Consider the following 24,645-nt stretch of genomic DNA (forward strand, 5'->3'; position numbering starts at 1 on the left):
ACTATAGCTGCCAAGTGCACTCTCAAGGAGGACGAGCTGAGGTTTTTCTCCAGTAAGTGCGTCAGGTACTTTAGCACTGTGGAGTCCTTCATTTTCTTGTGAAGTCTTTCCCGCCTGCATCACATCGTGAATCTTTTCCACTTTGCGACATAGCACTTCCGTGTGCTGGACCTTCGTGCCTCCCGAAGGACCCTGAGGGTGCTCTCTGGCAGTCTCAAATGTGCGAACTCTATGTCCTCAGGAGCCATGCTACTAGGCTCATGCTCTCTGGTTCTGGATGCAGCACCTCTCCGTTCTGCATGGAGAGCAGGTTTTTTCTTCTGCCGAATCTGTGGGGTGCACACTGTGTCAACTCCATGATCTGCGAGTACCATGTCTGCCTCGCCCACTGTGGCGCGACCAGTATCAGGGTCATGTTGCTCGCTCTGCACTTGCTCAGTACTCTGTGTATCAGTGGTATCGGGGGAAAAGCGTAAGCAAATGTCCCGGACCAATCTATCCATAGGGCATTCCCAAGGGACCCTTCTTCGTGTTGTCTGGATGCGAAGTTTCGGCATTTCGCATTCTGGCGTGTTGCAAACAGATCCACTGATGGCGTTCCCCACCTGTTGAACAGCCACCTTGTCTCCTGAGCATTGAGCTCCCACTCGTGGGATGCCGATGTCTGTCTGCTCAGCCAGTCTGCCTGAATGTTCTCCTTCCCTGGTAGGTGTATGGCTAGCAGGTCTATCTGGAGAGGGATGGCCCATCTCCATATCTCCTGTGCCAGCGTTGAAAGCGTTGTTGACTGTGTTCCACCCTGTTTGTTGATGTAGAACATCGCCGTGGTGTTGTCTGTCTGCAGCAACACCCTTTGCCTGTACAGTCTTGTCTGGAAGGCTTTCAGTGCAAGGAAGATTGTCTTCAATTCGAGGAAATTGATGTGCTTTGTCGCATCTGCTGGCGTCCAAAGACCCCTCACTTTGAGTTCCTCCATGTGAGCGCCCCATCCCTTCAGGGATGCGTCTGTGGTGATGGTCACTGTCGGAGTTGGGGGTGTTAGAGGCTGTCCCCTTGTTAAGTTCTCCATGGTCCACCATGTCATCTCCTTCTGCACTGCATGCGTCACCACCAGATCCTCCCAACTGCCCGAAGCCTGTGACCATTGTTCCTGGAGCCATTCTTGCATGGGTCTCATGTGGAGCCGCACATTCGGCACTAGGTGGATGCATGATGCCATTATCCCCATGATCTTGCTCGCAGTCCTCACTGTCCGAGCTTGTCCCTTCCGGTAGAGGCGAGTTTCCTTGACCAGTGCCCTTGCTCTCTTCTCGCTGGGGAACACTTTGCCCTGTAAGGTGTTGATCTCCTCCCCCAGGAAGATCTTCACTTGCTCCGGCTCCATTGACTATTTCTTCCAATGGACGGAGAACCCCAGGTTTATGAGCGTGCTCGTCACTGTATGTGCATGTTGCTTGCACTTCTGGTACGAGTTTGCTTTCACCAGCCAGTCGTCCAGGTAAGGGTATACGTGTATCCCCTGTCTTCGTAAGTGCGCTGCGACTGCCGCGAGGCACTTCGTGAACCCCCTCGGTGCTGATTTTAGTCCGAAGGCTAGCGTTGTGAACTGGTAGTGGCCTCCTCCGGTTGTGAACCTGAGCATATGCTTGTGCTTCTCGTTTATCGGTATGTGCAAGTAGGCGTCCTTGAGGTCTATCGTGACCATGACGTCTCCGACCTGCAATTGCGGTAGTACCTCCTGCAGGGAGGTCATCTTGAATTTTTGTGTTCTTAGGAATTTGTTGAGGAACCTCAGGTCTAGGATGGGTCTCATTTTGTCGTCTACCTTTGGTACTAGGAAGTACGTAGAGTATATTCCCTTGTTTCTTTCCTTGAAGGGAACTCTTTCTATGGCCTGTTTTTGTAGAAGTTCTTGTGCTTCTTCCTGAAGCCTCGCCAGCTGTTCTCTTGCTGGTGGCTTCCCCTTGGTTTTCTGCTTGTTGGTTTTCTCTCCAACTCCAAGCAGTATCCGAATTGGATAATGTTTAGGATCCATTCGTCTGATGTTATTTCTCTCCATTCTTGGAGGTAAAACTATAATCTTCCTCCCACTGGTGTCATGTGGTCGTAGGTGTTTAGATTGTCCTGACCCCTTCGTACGTGGTGCCCCCTGGGATCCTTTCTGTGGTCGGGCACCCGGAGGTCTTTGAAGTCACTTCGAGGTGGGCTGCTGCCCCCCTCTTCTATTCTGGCCACGTCCATTTCTCCCTCGAAAGGACTGACCTCTTGGTTGGTACTGCCAGGACTGCTTCTGGTGACCTTGCTGAGCCTGCGAGTCTGCCTGGTGCGTTTGCTGGAAGGCCTGGTGCGATGTACCTGGCTGGTTTCCACCTCTCCCGCCGGACCTCCGTGACGGGGTGCCCCTTTTGTTGCCTCTGAACTGCAATGCCCCCATGGATCTTGCCGTCTCGTTATCTTTTTTGAGTTGGCAGAGTTTCTCGTCAACTGTTGCTCCGAAAAGCGTCTCGCCGTTGAACGGTGTGTTCAGGATACTGTGTTGTACCTCGGGTTTGAACCCTGAGATCCTGAGCCAGGCGTGTCTCCTTTCCGTGACACCCATCATCATGAGCCTGCTGGCGGTGTCTGCTCCGTCCAGGGCCGTCTTAAGGCAAGAATTTGCCGCGTTTTTCCATTCTTCGATCAACTTTTCGGCCTTCTGCCTGGCATCCTGGGGCAGGTCCTTCACCAACTGCCCCAGCCCCTCCATGATCTGGTACATGTGCCTGTATATCAGGGCGTTGGAATTAGCCATGCGCCAGTGGGTCGCGGCATTCCGTTCGATCCTTCTCCCCACCAGATCCATCCTCTTGCTCTCCTTATCCGGTGGTGGGCCAGAGGTAGTGGATACGCTCGCCCTCTTCCTAGTTGTGGCCGTAATAATGGAGTCTGCGGAGACCTCGCCCCGAATGTAGGCCGGGTCCTTTGAGGAGTGTTTGTACTTTTTCTCTGTTCTGGGAGTTACCGCCTTGCATGTTGCGGGCTCTTTGAATGCTTCCTTTCCCTGAGCCAAGACGCTCTCGAGCATTGGAAGGAACTGGCTTCTTGTTTGTGTTGGGAGCAAAGTCTCTAGCAGGAAGTCTGCTTTCTGCCTTTCCTCGTCGAGCTTTAGCTTGAATGCAACTGCGGCAGATTGTATCGCCGAGTTGTATGCCCCGATGTCGTCCGGCGGCGGGGGGCCTCTTCCGGGCTCTCGGTGTCGACATCTAGGTTATCCTCCTCATGTGGGTCAGAGGTGGCCGACTCGGCGTCCAACCTACTGCCCTCTTCCTCCTCATAGCTGTAATCCTCGTAGGGATTCTCCTCACCTTCCTGGTCATCGACCATTTCGTCGCTAGGCCCATGGCCGTCGACATGTTCTTCCTCTTCGACCAGATCTAGCACGGCGTGCTTGGTCTTGTGTGGAATCGTGAAGGCACTCATCTTGGCGTCAAAATCTTTTCTCCGCTGCAAGAGGCTTGCCATTTCGGCTTCTAGCCGGCGTTTTTTCCTTTCCATCTCGGCCGCGTTTTCGGCTTCGGAACGTTCGGCCCCTCTCTTCGTCGCCTGCTCGGCGGCGAGATTCTCGGCGTTGATGACTTGGACGTCGAACTGGCTTTCGGGTCCTTGGGCGGCGCCGAGGCTTTAGGGTCTTTCTCCCTCGACGTCGATCGGTCCCTTTCGGCGACGATCTTCAACGCCTTCTGCTGATCAACAGCTCTCGGCGCCAGGGACTCCTTCTCCGAGGATCCGCTGGGCCTGTTTGTGCCGGCGGACGGCAGATGTCTCTGCGTCGGCGCCTTCGGGCTCTTGCCCTCGTACTTTCGAGACTCAGAGTCTCTCGTGTTCTTGTGGGACGTCGAGTCTCCTACCTTATCAGGCGTCTTCTTGTAATCGGTCTCTACGACCGTGTAGCTGTCGTCTTCGGCGGCAGCGTTGTCCTCTTCCTCCGAGGACATCCCCAGCTCGTACAACGATGGCGTCGGGGATTTTCCTTCGAGGGCGGCGTGTGCTACCCTCTGCCTCTTCCTCACATGAAGGGTCTTCTGGGCGAAGACGGAGCAGGCGTTGCAGTCCTCGCTTCTGTGTTCTACCGGTAGGCAAAGGTTGCAAACCGATGCTGGTCTTTCTGCGCGTACTTGTGTCTGCAGTTCGGGCAGACCTTAAACGGCGTGTTGTCCATCCTCGAGCGTTCAGGCCTCCCTGACCGCGTGGACGTCGACGATCGTCGAAGTTCTCAAGGTTTTCTCCTTCTTTTCTCTTCGTCAATGTTCTGCGAAGTCTTCTCTAGTCTTCTTCTTCCAATATCTTCTCCAACTTCAATTCTTTTCAGTACTTTCTCCAAAAATGTCTGGAGCCCAATGGGAACGATCCAGACCCGACCGCGGAAAAAAGAATCTGAAGATGGCGCCCAAGAGTGGGAGCTTCCGCAGGAAGCATGCCGACGTCACCGGAAATGCACCCGAGGAGGTGTGACGCCGACGCCCACAAGGGCTACAAAAAAAAAAAAAAAAAAAAACAAGGAAAAGACTACGAATCCGGACCCAACCACAAGACCGCGGAATATGCACAGCATAGTGAATCCAGAAAGATTCACGCTGCAAAACGTGAGCACAGTCACCCCTGCAGAGTAGAGTACTCACTACTAAAAGAAAACAGTCATAATGTCCACCTTTATTAGAAGGCCTCTGGCGGGATAGTAGAAGTGGTCTTTTCTTCTACAATGAGAGTCCCTTAGGAAAGACACAGCGAAGAGCACTCATGCACACCTAGGGACCCACACACATGCGCGTGCAAGCACAGGCATGCACACCTAGGGACCCATACACATGCATACAAGCACAAGCAAAGGAATCTACTTCGCTGGTCACTCAGTCTCTAGCTGCCGAAGTCAAGCAAACAACTGGTGTCTGATGTCTTGAGCTCGCACCAGCAGTGCCAATGAGAAGCTGGGGTGAGCAGGAGGCCCTGAAACAGGAGCTCTTTTACCACTAAGCATGTAGTGACACTACTTTCCCTATCGCCCACCACTAATTAACCTGATGCACATACTCCTAGATTTCACCAAGATCATGCCCATCAGAGGTTCTGTAGGCATCAGCAGAGTCGGGGGAAGGACTGGTGCAAGCCAGCAAGTTAGTGACCTATTACCGCAATATGCAGAATCCAATCTTTAACATTCACCAGCATGTGGAAACTGCCCATAGCATTCCACCTCTGCATTTCTCAGGATCCACAGCACTAAAAATAAATATTACTGGGACACGAGCCACTGAGCTCTCATGGTCTTGGAGTGTACTACGGGTAATACCCATGGGATGTTAGACTAAGGAAAAAGAGTAAAATACTCCAAAGCAATCCCTCTCAAAGGAAACTAACAGTACTTAAAGTCAGCAATACCCCGACCTTTCAAACTATACTACTCTCCTGATAGCAATAAATGGTGTTCATTTAGCTATTTTCCAATTGGAATGCATACCTTTTCAAAGACGCTACAGCTCACTCATAGTTTAGATTGCACAATCCCTTTATGAGAACTTAAGCAAATTTTGAAGAGCACAGCTAAAGTGACAACCTGGGAATTCTGCAAGTATAACAGCTGTAGTAATTTTATTCAAGTTTTCTCTACTAACACCAAACGTGTTTCAGTGAATTAACTGACAGAACTGAACATCAGGAGTAGGGGGGACAATATCGAGGTTTTGATAGAAAAATAATTTGCAATCAGCTGTGTTAGTTTGCTTTAAATGCTACAAGCTTCTCTGGTTTTAAGTATTTCGAGAATCTCCAATAGAAAAACTGCGGCATCCTCTAGTCCTTACATTCTGCAAACATTTCCGTTTCTAATAAAGTTCTTAAAATTTAGTGCAAGTTAAAATTTATTGTTGACAATTTTCAAAATCGCCCCCTCGTCCTAGTGTTGCACTGAGAAAATAAGAGCCTATCAAGCGCTCCCAGTAAAGATGGGTATTCGTCCAAAAAAAGGGAAATTTATTGGAAGACGCGTTGGATGCACACTGCATAATGCCAGATGTGTGGGAGTTCTCTCCAAGCACACATGCATCTTCCACCACCAAACGACGTGGTGCGAGTAAGAGGCCCTCGTGAAATGCCTGGGACAGGAAAGGAGATGACATTTTGGAAAAAGAAGACAGGAGGAACAAAGTCCATCAATGATTAAGAGTGAGTATCAGCCCGAATTCCGAAGAGAAAAACAGTGAAGGATAAGAGCAAAAAATGAGTGAAAGAGAACCGAGGATATAAAGGGAGAGGGGGAAGTGTAGAGGGGGAGAGAAAACCTCAACAATAGGGTGGAAGAGGCCCCAAAGAGGTGAGTGTACTGTACTGCAACATTCATACAGCGCTTACTACCACTATATGAGGAGCTGAAACGCCTGCCTACTTGAGGAGCGCTTTACACCATCTAGGGTGTGTGGTTGGAAAGATGTTGTGTGGATTTGATCCTATGTAGGAAGTGTTGGCAAGTCAAGCGTGATGACAACCGAAGTGTGGTTATCATCTTATGGGACGCACGCGTAGAAGTGTGTTGGATGATGAAGTGTGACAGACGGATGTGTAGTTTTATTGTTTTCTGTATGCTGGTAGCTTTGAACAGCTCTGCAGGTCGCTTTATGGTATATGATACAGCCTGCTTAGTTGGTTACTGCACTGGGTTGTCCAATCTGAAACTGTGTGTATAGTTGTGGTCCTGAGCTAGCATGGTTGGAGGGAGAGGAAGAGAGATCTGTTGGGATGAGTACTTTTATTACCAACCCATATTAGAGTGTCTCTCAAAGATGTGAAGGGGGGGAGAAAAGATAAGATGGACACTTAACCCCCCTACCACCTTCAAGCAGAGGGTGGGAGATATGGGTCCAAGAGACAGACAAAAACCCCCAGACCAGGGATACACAACATATGGCACGGGACCTGATTGTGGCCCTCCTGAACTTTACTCCCAGCCCCCTGGTCAACAGGAGCAGCACTGGGGTGCTGTTTACTGGACTCAGCACTGACATTAAAAAGATGTTAAATAAACTGGCAATCATTTATTTAACGGGTACTTGCAGTGAAAGAAAAGTAGTAACTACGCTGTCCTGAAGGGGTCACTTAAGGAACACATTTGTTTTTAAAGACATCTTGCAGCAAACATGTAAAAATATAACACTGTCTCTTCAAAATGTGAATTTTATTTCACCGTAGTAAATCAGATTTCAGAGCATTGCTAAGTATTTTTTTTAAGTGATCGTTTTCAAGCATGAACTTAAAATCATTCATGCTTTCCACCCACTCAGCCAATACAAACAATAATCACCCGAGAGACAAATCGGTTGTTTGCACCCTTTGGGTAGCCTGGGTTGCTATCCACTTCCGTGCTCCCGTCGGCCGTTGGCCGTCGCGAGCACTAACTTGCTGGTGCTGCGAATGGCCAATGGCCGACACGGCCCCGCCCACTCCATAGAACACCTGCACTGCGCCGAAATAACGGCCGCGGTAAACGGGCTATTATACGTGAATAACATTATAGTTTAGTAAATCAAACCCTACATTGGACAAAGTTTTGTATAGAGAACATCCTGAAGTCTTGTATCTCTAGGTCCTTCTCCTCTTTTCTATATGTGTTAAGGAAGGAGGGAAAGTGGAATAAAACAATTGCCTAGGATCACACAATTTGGTCAAGTGGGTACGCCGGGACTGACCAGAGATTTTCTGGATCCACATTGTGTAATTCAATTCAGCCAGCCACTAGATGTATACATGCTTCGTTTTTCCCTTACTCCACCCTCCCCCTCACCCATAATCATACCACACACAAAATGTCTTGACCACTAGGAAAATATAAGGTGAGTACCCATGCCCTTCTAGACAGTGGGGCAGCATGGGAGGGTTTTTAGGGATTCCCAGGCTAGACAGGAGGAATCAGCCCTCAGAACAGGGGAGAGATCAGGAAGGAGAAACCATTGGGAGAAGGTCAGAGGGCCCCTAAATCCCTGCCCTTGACGATGGAGGTGAGAAGTGTTTCAAAAGACTGGATTAAAGGAGAAGGGAGCTATTCCAAGTTATAAAGGGTTAGGGATGTCAGACATTACCATTCTGAAAGATATTAGATGTCAAGAGATTCCAGTTTTACGTGAGTAGAAGTGTGGGGCGGGGGGGGGGCGAAAAAGAGCCACATCGAGGAGTGTGTGTGTGGGGGGGGGGGGGCGGCGGCGAAGGGACAGGTGTGAGAAGGAGGTGCTGTGAGGCGAAGAAGCGCTGGGAGGTGACGATTTAAAGGGTCGCCGCATTTATAGCTGTGAAGGATAAACTTGTGAAAGTGTACAGAGCTGTGGGGGTGGGGTGGGGCGGGGTAAGGATTATGTGGCCTTCTGGGCTGTGATGGAGACATTTGTCAGAGGATAGATAGTCTAGGGTGCAACACTGCCAGGAAGCGCTGCTGGCCTGTCATCATGGGAGAGCAGTCAGGGAATATCGCCATAAACTGAACTGTGCTTTAAGAAAGTAAAGCTGCAGCTGGGGCGGGAGCCAGGAAACTTAAGGGGTGTGGGTCAGGGCACCCAAGAGAAGAGCTCCAATCAGGAGGGGCCCCGTGCTGTCCTTCCAATGTATAGTTCGGACACGGGAGCTCCCCACGCCGTCCTTTCCAAATTCCTCGCAGAGCCGACATGAGAGCTTCCAGCACTGTCCTTTGCGCGCAGGGCTCTGGGCGTGAGCTCCAAGGGACAGGGATCAGCCTCTGGCACGAGATTTCCCCTCACTGTCCTTTCGTGCGGGTTTGCGTCAAGACGCTTTCTGCACCGTCCGTTTAACGCCGATTACCGACACTAGATTCCCAGCCAGAGTGTGCGGCCCAAGTGCAAGGAAGGAACTACAACCCTGGATGCTCCCCGCCATTTACTTTCTATATAAGCTTAGGCAATGCGCGCCCCCCGAACTGTCTTTTGCACACAAGACTTCCATATCCTTTCTTTTCTATGCAGTACTGTGGCACTAGAGACCCACACCCTGTCTTTGCTCGAGAGCACCCATACCCACGCAGAGCCCTCCCTGGCATTAGACCTCTCTCTCCCCCTCCTTGCAGCGCCCCGACGAGAGCTCCGCGCACTCTCCCTTCCAAGTACAGCTCTGAAGAGCGCTCCCAGCACGGCCTCTGCACACTGCGCCATCCAGGATGTGAAGGCTCCGCGCACCAGTGGAGTAACTATAATTGAGCCCCCCTGCCCCCCCCCCCCACACACACACACGCCAAAGTTCACGGGGGCCTCCTCCATAGTCAGTCAGGAGCTCTCCGGCCAGGGTACTGTGCTGAGGGGGCCCCAGGAGCTCGCACCCCCGCGGGCTGCGTGGACCCATGTTACGCCTCAGTCCCGCACTGTCCTTCCCACCTCGCGCGGGGCTCTGCGACAGGAGCCCCCCACAGTGTCCCTTCCTTGCAGAGCTCCGAAGGGGGGCTGCCGTCCGTCCTCTCGCAGAGCGGGAAGCGCCGCTGCTGGCTGGGGGAGGGGGCGGAGGCGCACACGGCTCAAGGTGAGGCTGATCCCGCGATGGAGACGGATGGAATCGTAAACAGCAGTGGAGCGAGGTGCTGACACCCCGTTTACGCAAGGTGAAGATGCCCATCGCCAGCAGACCGGGCATGTACCAGGGAGAGAGGACGGCCGAGGGCTGTGCCAGGCGCGCGCCCTCCGCGAGAGCCGACAGGCCTTGCAGCAAAGCGCGGCTGCCATAGGCGCTGGCGGGAGGGCACGAGAAAGGGCCGAAGAAGGGCAAGCACGGATTAAATCAAATACAATTTGAAACTGGTGAAAAAGGAAGAAATGCCCCTTCGAACTTTTGACAAAATACGGACCACTCAACAGCAGTGCAGGGCAGCCTGTAGGGTGACCTTAAGGGGGCGAATGTCAGCAGCACTGCCAGTCACGCAGACCTGGCCTAGAAGGGATCTCCAAAGCTACCACAGGGAACCGCCTCGACACCCACTTCCGATTGGCTTTAAAAAAGTGACCACAGCTAGCTAGCCACACCAGTTGGCCTGATGAGCCGGGCTTACCTTTGTAGAAACGTTACCACTGCTAGTCACACCTCGATGGCTATAATAGAAATAACTACTGCTATGCATCGAGACCTTGATGCTAGTTTTGGATGCGAGGTCTAGTGTTCGCCACAAACAGACCAAAGAGACCCTCAGATAAGCCACCCCCAGCAGACTCTGCTCCAGGCTGGCCTTTATAAGATGCATACGAGCCTCCTGTGCACACTGAGACCAACAATATTGGCTCTGGACAATGAAAGGGTCACTTGCCTGTAACTACCTATTATATAGCATTGGTATTTTCATACATTCACATGCTTGCATTATTCAGTGTTGTCAGGCGGTGATTCCTCAGGAACAAATATTTATCTAGCAGTGCACACATGCTCCTTTTAATCTACCCACCTCATTGTATGCCCCAAACTGTGCACAATGAGATGGAGACAGCCAGAGCTCCGCCTCCCACATACCGAGGCTCTACTGATCAGAATTGCCAAGCTGGTTATGCTTGAGAAGTAGTTTGAATAGCTCCGTCTGCAGAGCCCTCAGATGACATAGGTTCCATACCTTTAACAGCCTCAGATTGGGATTGAAAATTAACTGTTGAATGTCCATACTGGATAGGATCCAAAACGTAGAACCTTGAGGCAATACTGTACCAGGATGAAAGGAAAGCACAAAGCTTCCCTGGTAAAGGGCTGCTGTGCGAGGAGGAATGGAAAACATGTAGATTCCGGTTTGTTGGGCCTGGTCAGACCTCTGTTGGCCGAGGCTCCTCTACCGTTTAACTGGGACCTTATGCTAGACTGGCACTATGGGGTATCTTGTGGGTACGATTGTCTCCGTTGGTAGAATCCTTAAGGACTGTGTGAATGAAAAGTATATCAGGATGGCCAACATTGCTCTTTTGACCATATTCTTTTGCCAGTAGGATGGGAGTGTTATTGACGGTGAAGATTAAGAGTAACCTTGTTTCACTTAGGTACACTTGTATGGCTTCATGACATATTTGCTAAATAGATATTTTAGCGGGCTGCACCTCAGCGGGAAATGAAGTAGTGTGTAAGCAGACACATTTTGCAAGATTTCCCAGTAATAATTTCACAGAAACAGTGATGGAGGTCCTCAAAGAAGCATTGATGAGGACCGAAGCAGTAAATTCACCACAACCACAAAACATTGGCTTGGGCATGGTATACCTCAGACAACGTTTAGAAGAACAAAGATATCTCATCACAAAGTTAGGAGTCATACCTGTACAGAAAAGGGGAGGCACTTGCTACCTTGACAGAAGTTGTTGTGAAGAAACCAATCCTCTACCCTTTGGTCAACCCGCATGATTTGGACAAAGCTACGTCTGTGACAGATCGCCTCTAGTCTGAGGCAGAGATACTGGATTCATATTTTACTTGATTAACACAGGCACACACAAGAAGTTTCTGGGGACTTGTAATAAGTCCCTGGGTGGGCCATGGAAGTTAAGCCAGGGCTAGATTTCTCATATATACCAAGCCTTCCTCCCAGAGGTGATCAAAATGTGATATAGATCTGATGGATTTCCCGGACTTATCTTAAAAGTTAAAAAGGAAGCCTGTCTCATCAACTGCAGACAACGGTTCATTACATATCTGGGGCATGCATTTCAAAAGTTTGTAAAACCTGGTGATGTCTTCTGGTGGAGTCTCTTGCGGGTCAGTTCTGTAATAGCATAATTAGAAACCATATAAGAAACTCGCAAAGGCTCTTCCGGATCATTATCATCAGCATCATCATTCTCTGGTCTGTATTGTCATAGTGAATCTCAGAAGCTAGACGCCTGGAGGAGGATCTTGGAGCAGGTTACTGAGGAAGAACAGGGAAGAGGCAGCCGGTTGCTGGAGAAGGCCAGCTGAAAGAGGTGGATGCTGCCTTTATGGAACTGGAGGTGGCACAGGAAACACAGACGTTGCCAGTGGTGGGTACAGAGGCTGACTGGCTCTGTTGCAGGGAGAACGCAGGAGCGGAAACAGAGGTTGACCAGAAGCAAATTGTATGAAGGTGGCACATGGACCTAGTGGTAGAAAGCTGTCACAACTTGCAATATGTGCTCTGGTGAATTACGAATAATCTCAGGAAGGAGCAGAAATAGCGGCTTCCAATGAAATAGGTGAGGTCTACCTTCAAATTGGCATAGAGCATAGTAATAACTCTCCTATTTATGCTCAGACTCAGCTGGCGGTCATCCTCAGGGCTGACCACCGCCAGATCTTCTCTATCACTGACCCGGTTTTCACTGTATTCCTTGCCCTACTGACTGGACAAGGAATTCTCCCTCCATCATTTCAGGTATTGAATCTACAGTGATCGGATGGGGAAAACATGACCTGCAGAGGATATGTTGTAGGCTCTGAATCAGTGGTAGTGTTGTCGCCGGTACAGTCTTGGACCATAAGATCATCAATAGTGAGATCTTGGAAGGGTTAGGCGCCAACGGAGAGATCCTCAATGATGGGACTGTCGACAGAGCAGGTATGAAGATGATTGCAGACGAAGATGCTGATCAAGGTGCCACAAACATGGCAGAGAGAATGCCGAAGAGGATTCCTTTGATGCTAAATGGGCTGTCAAATAGCAACAGTTATCAGCAAAGAACCCTTTACCAAGATGACCATAGATGTAGAAACCTTTGGAGCTTTCGCACGTGTGGCCAAAGGAGCCGCCAATAAGGTGTCAGGAGAGCAGGCGTTTTGGACCCTAAACACTTGCTACCCAAACCAAAGTCTGCTCCTCCACAAGAATAGGTTTTTGGAGTATTGGGTCAAACGAGTCTTTGAGTAAGAGGTTAAGACCGGATACTTGGAGTCGACAAGTTTCAGCTTTCATTTATTAACACTGGGAAGTGGCTAAAAGAACACTGTGTGGATTCCTCATCTGAAGGAGGCAGCCTTTAAAGCAACAAGCAAAGGACTATATTGTCGGTCAGAGTCTTGCTGATTGAATGTCTGAACATAGTGCGCTGAATGTCCAGGTTGATGAAGGTGGTAAATGAGCTTCATGCAAGGGTTGCCAGGCAGGATGTTTCTGGCAGCAGATCAGAGACCAGGCTTGAAAAAGGACTTTCTCTTTGATGGTGTCAGACATGAGGAGAACAGTGATTACCATCCCAGGACTTCGCCATCCAATCACAAAAGGAGAAAAACAAACAGCAAAAACCGTCAACCTCTGCAAGTGTGAGCGGGGAGAAATTAAAGATTAATCACAGGGAGAAGCATTTAAAACAAAACTGCCAAAAATATCCTAAAATGTCAAATAAAGAATTCATATGAGGATGTCCTTCCATTCTCTAGTCGTATGGTGGAAAATCTGAGCAGCTAATCATCAAGGGGTGAGCGGGCTCTTAGTTTTTGCACCCAGCAAACATGAACTACGGAGAATCCCCTACCTGAATGATGGGGGAATAATGTAAACATGTCAATCTATGAAATAGTTAATCCTGGAAAGTAATGTAGCAGGAAGTTATTTCGCACCTGACAGGCCCGAGGCTCTGTTAAGACAACAGTAGGTACACACGTACGGCGCCAGCAGCAGGCAGGTACACACAGTTTGTAGCGACAAGTCTAGTAGCACCAATGAGAGTCACAAGATAAAAGCCATCAGCAGTGGCAACCGCTCTACCTACTGACCAGGCGCAAACGCTGACAATCCTGAACTCTCACCAGCTGCTAAGTGGGGGGGAAATTTGACACTTTTCTCAATAAAGTGTGGCTATTATTTCTCTCATGTGTAGCTGTAGTTAAGTCCACTGTACATGGGAAGGAGCCTGCTGCAAAGGGTGAGCAAGCACAACCGCTTTCTGGCGACAGTGATCCCTTACCACCGGTCAGCTCTTCTCTGGCGGTCACATCCGAGCGGACAATGGTGTTTTTGGATACCGAGGCTTGAGCCCTATTACTCCATATTCACTTTGAAATGTTTTATGTCGCATTTGTTGGTTTTCTAGTTGAACCCTGAAACATCGTCACAGACGAACTGATTCATAGGGTCAGCGCTGTGATGACCCAGTGATCCCTTCTTGCGAATAGTTTGTTTTATAGAGTGCTTCCCTGACCAGGAGTAAATGAAGGGCGCACAACAGCTAGAGCAGCTGTGCGCATGCGCTGTACACAAATTATGGTTTGTTGTGTGGACCAGGCAGGGTCAGTCTCAAACGATAGTTCATGGTGCTGCCTTGACCTCCGGTCCAGGCAGCACTCTCCCCTCGACCGCAGTCTGTCTCGAGCAGTGTTCGAACCCGCGCCCGACTCTGCCTCAGGTCTTGTGTTCTTCTGGGGTCTGTAAATTGTGTGCTTTGCGTGTTTTACATTTTAGGGGATTACTGTTGTTTTGCGCCTTAGCGCTTCCTGCCTTTTCCGCCGGTCCTGCTCCCACCCGCCCGCCCCCCCCCCCCGACCCAGACCCACTCCGCCCTCCACCTCTACTCCCGCCCCCCTCCCCTACATAAATGGCGACCGCTGCGGGGGAGCGCGTGTAATGCCTTGACCTCCATTCCAAAAACAACCGTTGATGGACAGAATGCAGAACAATGTCATACATTCACCCCAGTACAGAGATCTGGGCCTAAATCCATCGTTTTTTTGCGCTCTACACCACCCCAGTTCAGACATCGCCATATGCAAATCAGCCTTGACCCTGTGCCTCATGGGAACAGTCCAGCCCGAACTGCCAAGCCATGTCTTCCCTGGACCGGAATCAAGCATCCTAGGACCAGTTTCTGGCTATCAGCGGTCATCAGCCAGGATAGCTTGACTCCAGTGGTGTGGAGAGCACAGGACTCACGTCTGAGCATACCCGTACCACTCGGGGTGACAAATGCAAAAAACAACAGTTGACGGACAGAATGCAGAACAATGTCATACATTCACCCCTATAGGCGACCTTGCCAGTCCAGTACGGAAATGTGACTCTCCCTTCATCTGCATTGAACTTAAATTCCTCCTTAATTGGTGAGTCACCCCGCTGACACTCGGCGATACCAACCGTAGGACCCGTTACGTTTAACTTGAATTTTACCTTAACTTCCTCCTTCAGGAGACACGATTTCAGCAGCTACACCATTCCTCGCCCAAGCACTTTATAAATCTTAATCTTCGGTAAGAAACGCTGCACAAGCGCGTCTTGCATGCCTCTTAACTCGATTTAGGGTAGCGACTCCTTGCTCTGCATAAATCCTAAACTCACTCACGATTACGCTGATATTGATGATTTTATTGTACCGTTGCAATGACGATGTTCCACATGTATTAATTCCTTATCCTTAGCATCATGGTTGAAGCAAATAAAATTAGATCAACCCGTTGCCCAAACTGATTAGGTATTCGGTGCAATGCGCATAAACTATGATTGCTGGTTGACTCTTTATACGCCATTGCTAACGATGTACCACACAACTGTGCCCTTTTCATCCTTTTGGCTAAACACTTATGAATTGCTACTGAATTATTGTGTCCTTTTGGTTAAACCTGGTTATTAATCGCTACTGAGTTGATGTTGGCCTACAATGCTCATACCGCCCACAGTGATCTGTTAGCTTAATTTACACGCCTCGCTAACTCCCTAATTAGATATATAAATGCCACTTTTTCTCCGTATCTGGTTCATTATAGATGCTTGCTTATGACTGCCCAGCATGCTAACCAATGGGCTTCACAGAGCCAGTTGGCCGAAACTGGTTACTTATATCGAGCACACATTCTCATAGCCCAGAACCTATCACCCTTGCGGTCTTCACCACCAGATCACTTCAGAAAGCCACAAAGGCCCTTTACCCCTGTGTACTATTCCACAGAGATATGCAGGTCCTCTTACTGAGTTGCATGCTGCGTTGTGTTCACGGACTCCCTTGTATATACTGTACGTTTCCTAATTTTGCATTTTCTGTATTTTCCCTCCTTAGCTTGCTCCCCAAGGCATATGAGGCTCTATCTAAAACAGGCATGATCTGTATGTCCTGATGATGATCCGCTCATTATTTCGCTGGATCGAAACGTCGTTGACACTGTAAAAACACTGTATACGCCAAAAACTTTGTTTATCTTGCTGTAAAGGTGTATTTTGCGATTTGTTCTTGTGACACTGTTTATTCCCTGTGTGCCTGAGCCCCCTGTTGTTCCTGTGTTTCCCCCCCCATGTTCTGTACTCTATTGGCTAAGTAGCAAAACTGCAAAGAGCAAAAGTGGGTCGGGGATAGATAATCAAATATTTAGATCATAAAGGACTCCCAATTCCCTTATATTGAGAACATCAATCTCTACGTCAAAGATATGTATACTGCAAAGATTGCATATCCAAAGCGAGAACAGGATTATACATTTTATTTATAATAATCCATCGTGCAAATCAATGCTTTTCTATGATTCCATCAATAACATTACATATACACATATATACACAAATATTTACATCCAATCTGTACAGCTAACAACAAACAATAAGACAAAAAGACACATATATACATTTTTCATTCACACCCATAAACACTTTACACCCAAAGATGTACTCTAACAAGAACAGTGCCCCCTACGTATTCAGGGAGTCCACTAAGAGGAAGTCCTGTCTCCACACAATCAGTTCTAATCAATCAAGAACAATAAATCAGCGATTGTGGTGACTCCAAGTCTCATAATTAAAATGATATCCTCAGACTCCTCTAAAGGATTTGAAGCATGTCGACGGGGACGCGTTTCGGCCGTTCGATATCTTGGCCTCCTCAGGATACGGGTGAAACCAACGAATCTGTTATCGACCTTTACATCTACATGACAATTTCAAACAAAAACTTTGTGGGTTCCAAAGCTCATAACAGGGGAAACCACACGCCAACCGAAGCCCTTTGACTGGCGGTACTTCTATTATCTTAAATCTTCTTCCATACGTTGTTTTCCTTGACCTGAAAATACAGGAAAGCACGCAAAAGGCACTATCTCCTTACTCCAATATTTCACTCAGACGCGCACCCGGAATACCCACGAGAGCCGTATTGGCTAAGTAGGGCACAGGCTTGTGCCCGACTTTATGCAATGTTGTGTACTATCATCTACATTGCCTAACAAGTAAAGAATTGACCTCTGTCCGGCTGGACATGTATACTTAATATAGCAACGATTGAGTCTATATTTACTAATTGCTTACATATTTCCCTTCTCTGGGGACCACTGTGGTTCTGCTCCCATGGCGACCGCCCCCTGACCCAGCCTCACTCCCGCCTCCACCTCCACCTCTACCTCTACCTCTACTCCCGCCCCCTCCCCTACAGAAATGGCGACCGCGCCACTGGTGCGCCTATGGCAAGCCCGTAGTGGCAGTTCGGGCTGGACTGTTCCCATGAGGCACAGGGTCAGACTGATTTGCATATGGCCATGTCTGAACTGGGGTGGCAGAGTGGGCTAAAGAACGGTGATGGATTAAACCCAGATCAGTTGACTGGGGGTGAGTGCTTGTATTGTCAACGCTCCGTCCATCATTTCCTTTGGTTTTTCTTTGTTCACCATAAGTTGGCAGGGTATGCTCAGACGTGAGTCCCTTGCTCACTTTGCCGCTGGATTCAAGCAAGCCGGGCTGAAGAAAGCTGAAATGCCAGAAATTGGTCCTCGGTAGCTTGTTTCCGTTCCAGGGAAGGCATGGCTTGGCAGTTCGGGCTGGACTGTTCCCATGAGGCACAGGGTCAGACTGATTTGCATATGGCCATGTCTGAACTGGGGTGGCAGAGTGGGCTAAAGAACGGTGATGGATTAAACCCAGATCAGTTGACTGGGGGTGAGTGCTTGTATTGTCAACGCTCCATCCTTCATTTCCTTTGGTTTTTCTATGGCAAGCACGTCTGCACCAGTCCGCGCCTGAACCGCGCCCAGCACCAGACCCCCTGGCCCCCGCGAGGGCCATGACACCAGACGCCGCTACGACTCCAACACCCCCCACACACTCAACGCCGGCCAACCCTCCACCTGCTTCCAGGCCACCAAAAGGTCACCCACGGCCCCCTCACCTGCCGTAACTGAAAATACACGGATGTATGACGTTAGCACGCATACTATTACCACGCATACCATTACAACGCGGTATTTACAACGAATACCGTTACAACGCATAGCGCTTTGAGGTGCTGGATAGTGGTAAGTATAATTTTATATTCCAACTCCAGTCCCCGTGGACACTAGGGAAGGTGTTGGATATAAAATTAAACTTATTCCCTATCCTAGAGCGCCCCCCAGGGCAATGCGTTGTAATGGTATGCGTGGTAATGCCTGCGTTGTAAGGGTAGTGTGTGGTAAAAAAATGCGTGCTAAACGTTGTATACCAAAATACACCAGCCAGCGCACACCCTGCCCATCACGCTACCGCCGACCACAACAAACTCAGCTGCATACTACTGAACTTCACCTCAGTCCATAAACATGCCGTCGGGCTCTGGAACCTACTCTTCTCCGCCAGCCCGGACGTCGCCTTCCTGAAGGAGACCTGGATGAACGACTCCTCAGCGCCTGACATAGCCATAGCCATCCCGGACGGCTACAAGATCACTCGCAGGGACCGTAACACAACAACAAACCAGGAGGAGGAATCGCCATCATCCACAGGAACACCAACAAAGTCTCAACCAACACCGACGACTCCCTCAGCATGGCCGAACATCTACACTTCCAGATCCAAGTCAATCACACCACCACCCTCAGAGGAACACTTCTACTGACCCTCTGGCCCCGGTGCACAATTCAGAGAATCCATTGCCAACCTCATCAGCAAACATGCCCTCGCCACCACAGACTACATCCTCCTCAGGGACCTGAACTTCCACAGAGAAAGTCAACAACAGTAACACCACAACCCTGATCGACAACCCCGCCAACCTCGGACTCAAACAGCTCGTCATGGCAACCAGCCACTCCGCCGTACTCACGCTCGACCCCATTTTCTCCACCAGCGACCACGCCACCTTCAGCCATATCACCGAACTCCACTGGACTGACCACCACTGCATCCATTTTTCCTTCGAGAAACACACCGCGCACAATCAACCACAACGGATCCCACACCGCAGTTAGAAAAAAGTAACTGAAGACCAGCTCAACTCCACTCTCGCCCGAAACCTTCCACCCAAGCCCTCCCAGACCGACGCAGCAGCCCACAACTTCAGACAATGGATCGACGACTGGCTCGCCCGATCAGGAAACCCTCCAACAATTACACAAACACGAGAGCCGTCTGGTTCAACGCCGAACTCCAGAACTCCAAGCACACCTGCCGAAGACTCGAGAAGCAGTGGCGCAGCGCCCAGACACCAGACAACCACGCCGCCCTCACGAACGCCAGACGCAAACACCACCAACTCATCTGATCCGCCAAAAGAACCTCCTTCAAGGAACGCATCGACAACAACGGTCACAACAGCAAAGAGCTCTTCAACATCGTGAAAGAACTCTCTTCCCCCAGCTCCAACGACATCCCACCGTCGCAAGAACTCAGCGACTCCCCGGCCACCTTCTTCCACCGCAAGATCGAAGACATCCATAGCAGCTTTGACACCCAAACGCCAACAACAGACGCCGACACCACCCCCCCCCAAATCAACACCTACCAAGCGCACAGACTTCCTGCTCTCCTGGAACCACGTCAATGACGAAGACACCATCAAAATAATGAACACCATCCACTCCGGCTCACCTTCCGACCACTGCCCTTACCACATCTTCAACAAGGCAAGCTCCATCATCGCACCAAAACTCCAAAAATGTATCAACAGCTCCTTCAAGACCGCCACCTTCCCTGAAAGCTGGAAACACGCAGACATCAACGCCCTACTCAAGAAACCCAAGGCAGACCCAAAGGACCTCAAGAACTTCCGACCCATCTCCCTGCTCCCGTTCCCAGCGAAAGTCATTGAAAAGACGGCCAACAGACAACTGACCCACTTCATGGAGGAGAACAATGTCCTGGACCACTCCCAATCCATATTCCGCTGCAACCACAGCACCGAAACCGCCCTCATCACCGCCACTGACGACACCAGAGCCATACTGGACAACGGCAAAACCGCAGCCCTCATCCTCCTGGACTCTCGGCCGTCTTCGACATCATCTGCCACCACACCCTGCGCACACGCCTCCACAACTCAGGGATCCAAGACAAAACCCTGGACTGGATCACCTCCTTCCTCACCAGAAAAACCCAGAGAGTCCGCCTCCCCCCTTTCATATCCGAAGCCACCACAATCACCTGCGGCGTACCTCAAGGATCATCCCTCAGCCCGACCCTTTTAAACATCTACATGGCAACACTCGCCAACATTGTTCGAGCACACCACCTCAGCATCGCCTCCTACACCAACGATACCCAGCTGATCCTCTTCCTCACCAAGGACCCAGCCACCGCCAAATCCAAACTCCACAAGGGTATGAAGGCAATTGCAGACTGGATGAAGACTAGCCGGCTGAAGCTGAACTCTGACAAGACAGAGGTCCTCATCCTCGGATCCACCCCTCCACATGGGACGACTCCTGGTGGCTGGCCACGCTGGGAACTGCCTCAACTCCCACCAACTACGCATGCAACCTGGGCTTCATCCTGGACCCCACGCTCTCTATGACCCGGCAAGTTAACGACGTCTCCTCCTCCTGCTGCTTCAACACCCTCCGCATGCTCTAAAAGATGTACAGATCGATCCCTACCGAAACCAGAAGGACGGTCACCCAAGCACTTGTCAGCAGCAGGCTGGATAACGGCAACACCCTCTACGCAGGAGCCACAGCCACACTCCAGAAGAGACTCCAACGCATACAAAACGCCTCCGCACGCCTCATCCTCAGACTCCCTCGCCACATTACCACCCACCTGAGAGACCTGCACTGGCTCCCGGTCAACAAGAGGATCACCTTCAAGCTCCTCACCCACGCCCACAAAGCACTCTACAACGCCAGACCAGCATACCTTAACGAACGACTATCTTTCTACACCCCGAACCGCCAGCTTCGCTCCGCCGACCTCGCTCTCGCCACCGTCCCAGGCATCTGTTGAACGACCACCGGCTGCAGATCATTCTCCCATCTCGCCGACAAGACGTGGAACACCCTCCCCGCCCACCTATGGCAGACCCAAGACCTGCTGACCTTCAGGAGAATCCTCAAGACCTGGCTGTTCGAGCAGTAGCTGCTCCCCCACCTCCCTGCGCCTTGAGACCCTCAGGGGTGAGTAGCACGCTCTACAAATGTCTTGATTGATTAATTGAAACATTTGCTTTGAAGGATCCTTGCGCCCGTCCCCCCCCCCCCCCCAAACCAATGGGTGCTTCTTACAACTACACTACGTTCAACGTGGAGAACAAAAGGAGATGGCTTCACGTGTGGCTTATTAGGGGGCCCTTTCTTAATTCTGTGAAATACTACTACACCACTTATTCCCAGAAAAGTCAACTGCGTCAGAACACCTTCCTCACACCTGTACTGGTAAAAGACTCAGAAAACCGGAACAACTCAATTCTGCTTTCTTCAGATAACAGCTCTTTCATGAGGTCTCAAATTCCGACCAACGTTAAAGTCCGAAGCTGGACGCCGCAAGTGAACGTGCAACCAAACAGCACTACTGTATTTTATTAATCGGAGTAAAATGTGTGAGACTTTGGTGGCACTTACCAGCTGCTCCCGCGGGACGGCTGGCTCACTGGCATTCTGAAAGAAAAGAGAGGAAAGGTTGAGAAAACAGGCTGCTGGTGCCATCTACTGGTCAAACAAACCACATTACATTCGGAAAAACCATATAGAATTCAGTTCGCCAACAGCATCATGCAATTTAGTTTGGTCTGCTTAAGCTCTCCGTGATTTGCGAAAATAGGGGCGCAGTACCCGATCTTTACTATATATTTGATTTGGAAAGTAAGCGGACTAGAATCTCTTTTCATTTTAGAGCTTTCCCCGGGAGATAGTGGATGCCAGGCAGTAACAGGCCCAGTATCAGCATTTGCTGTTAGTTGCCTTTTCTCCTCACTGACCAAGGGTCGAGAAGACTTTGCAAAAGACAGATTTATTTGTACGATTATTTAAAATCACAACAATGATCTTATAGGTTAAAAAAAAGGACGTACATATCGTGCCTGCCTGGTTGAAGTAAATCAATCCATATCGGGTTACATTATCTCAAAAATAATTTAAACGAGTTTCAAAGTGCTTCTAGTGCAAAAAATATATTCCCAGGTCATACATATAAATTATCAAAAACGTTCACACTTGTCCTTCCTTTATATTGCTTCGGGATTCATACCCACGAGTAAAGTTACTCCCTCGAATTCGGGCTTTCAGAACACGCATTGCCAAAACCAATAGGTTCCGCCTATGCAAGAACTATTGGCTTTGCCAGTATGTTTTAGCCATGTTGTACACCAGCGTGGCTAAAAGTTGGTGGGGTAAAGAAAAGTAGTGTGGAGTGTCGCAAGTGTTATAGAGTGGCGTAGAGAGTCGTAGAGTTGAGTGGCGTAGAGGGGAATGTCATGGAGGGGTGTAAAGTGCAGTGGAGGGAGTTGGATGTCATAGTGGAAGGGAATAGAGAGGAGTACAGTTGAGTGAAGTAGAGTAGATTGTCGTAGAGTGGATTGGCATAGAGAGGAGTAGTGTAAAACAGTGGAGTGTTGTAGAGTCGAGTGGTGTAGAGCGGAATAGAGCATCAGAGTGGAGTGCCATAGGGTGGAGTAGTAGAGTGGAGAAAAGTGGAGTAGTAGAGTGGAATAATGTCTCATAGAATAAAGTAGGGTAAAGTGGCACGGAGTGGCATAGAGGGAGTTGCGCAAGGCATCGTGGACTAGAGTGGCATAGAGTGTCAGTGATGCAGAGTAGTTGGCGCACAGTGCTGTGGCATCGAATGCACTGGTTTTGAGTAAAGTGGTGTAGAGTGAATTGGCATAGAGGGGTGCAGAGTAGGGTGGTGTAGAGTGGCACCGTCTAGAATGCAGTGGAGTGGCAAGGAGTAGAGTGAAGTAGAGTAGACTGTTACAGAGTAGAGAGGGGAGCAGGGTAGAGTGCAGTGGCATTGACTAGTGGTGTAGAGTGCATGGAGTGGTGTAGAGCGGAGCTGTGCAGAGTGGAGTGGCAGAGACTGGAGTGGTGAAGACTGAAGTGGTGAAGGGTGCAGTGGTGCATAGAAAGTGGGGTAAGGTGCACTGGCATACAGTAGAATAGTGAGGAGTAGAGAGGCACAGAGTGAGATGGTGTAGAGAGTAGTGTCAGAGAGCAGAGGTGCACAGTAGAATAGGGCGTCAAAGTGGATTGGCACAGTGTCGTGGCACAGAGTGTCGTGGCACAGAGTGTCGTGGCACAGTGTTGGGACAAATAACTGGTGGTACACTGCAGTAGAGCGATATAGAGTGAAGGCAGAGAGCAGAGTGGCGTAGAGTATACTGGTGTAGAGTTCAGTGGTGTAGAGCATTGTAGAGTATCGTGGCATGCAGTCCAGTGGTGCAGAGTAGATTGGATTAGAATACTGTGGTGCATTGGTTTTGAGAAAAGTGGTATAGAGTATATTGGTGTAGAGTGCTTTGGCATGGTGTAGAGCGTATAGGTGTAGAGTGCAGTGGCATAGTGTACAGAAGCGTAGAATAGTGACGAAGAGTGGAGTGGCATACAGTGCACTGAGAGTAGAATGGTGCAGAGTAGAGTGGGAGCGTGCAGCATTGCAGAGTAGAGTGGTGCAGCGCAAAGTAGATTGCAGTGGTGTAGAGTGGATTGGCATAGAGTGCAGCGATTTAGAGTGTAGTAGGGCACTGGCACAGAGTAGAATGGTGCAAAGTAGAATACAGTGGCATAAAGTGCAGAGTAGAGTGGTGTATAGTTCAGTGGTGGATAGTGCAGCGTTGCAGAGTAGAGTGGCGTAGAGTGAAGTGGCGTGGAGTGGTGCAGGGTAGAGTGGAGTGAGGCAGAGTGGTGTGGCGTAGAGTGGAGTGAGGCAGAGTGGTGTGGCGTAGAGTGTAGTGGCATAGAGTGCACTGGCGTAGAGGACACACAGTGGGGCACAGTACAGTGGAGTGGCAGAGAGTGATGTGTTTCAGAGTGGACTGCAATAGAGTGCAGTGGTGCAGAGTAGAGTGCTGTATAGAGCAGTGGCATAGAGTGCTGTTGGCTTAGAATGCAGTGGTGTAGAGGGTTGTAGAATATGGTGGTAGAGTGCAGTGGTGCAGAGTAGAATGGTGTAGGATACAATGCCGTAGAGTGCAGAATGCAGTGGTGCAGAGTAGAGTGGTGTGGCGCACATTAGAATGTTTCATGGTAGATAGGGGTAGTGAACAGTAGAGTACAGTGGCAGAGTAGAGGGTATAGAGTGCAGTAGTGCAGCATAGATTAGAGTGGCATACATTGGATTGGCATAGAGTGGTACAGAGTAGAGTGCATTGGCGTAGAGTGCATTGGCGTAGAGTGCAGTGGCATAAAGTGCAGTGTGGCAGAGTAGAGTGGCCTAGAGTGGAGTGGTGTAGAGTACAGTTGGGCATATTGGAGTAGTGTGGGGTAGAGTACATTGGCATACAGTAGAGTGGTGTAGAATAGAGGCATAGAGTAAAGTAGCATAGAGTATAGTGGTGCAGAGTA

General features: G+C 49.8%; 1 protein-coding gene across 2 annotated transcripts in view; it reads right to left on the reverse strand.

The window, feature by feature from the left end:
- Positions 1–24,645, reverse strand: part of PEX14 (peroxisomal biogenesis factor 14) — a 488,805-nt gene that overhangs the window by 388,651 nt on the left and 75,509 nt on the right. For both annotated transcript variants that reach the window (XM_086921339.1, XM_086921340.1), the window contains exon 2: positions 21,709–21,744. In XM_086921339.1, the coding sequence (XP_086777465.1) occupies positions 21,709–21,744 (36 nt within the window). The remainder of the gene's footprint in view (positions 1–21,708; positions 21,745–24,645) is intronic.

The sequence above is a fragment of the Lissotriton vulgaris genome, chromosome 5 (genome assembly GCF_964263255.1).
Source record: "Lissotriton vulgaris chromosome 5, aLisVul1.2, whole genome shotgun sequence".
Lineage (NCBI taxonomy): Eukaryota > Metazoa > Chordata > Amphibia > Caudata > Salamandridae > Lissotriton > Lissotriton vulgaris.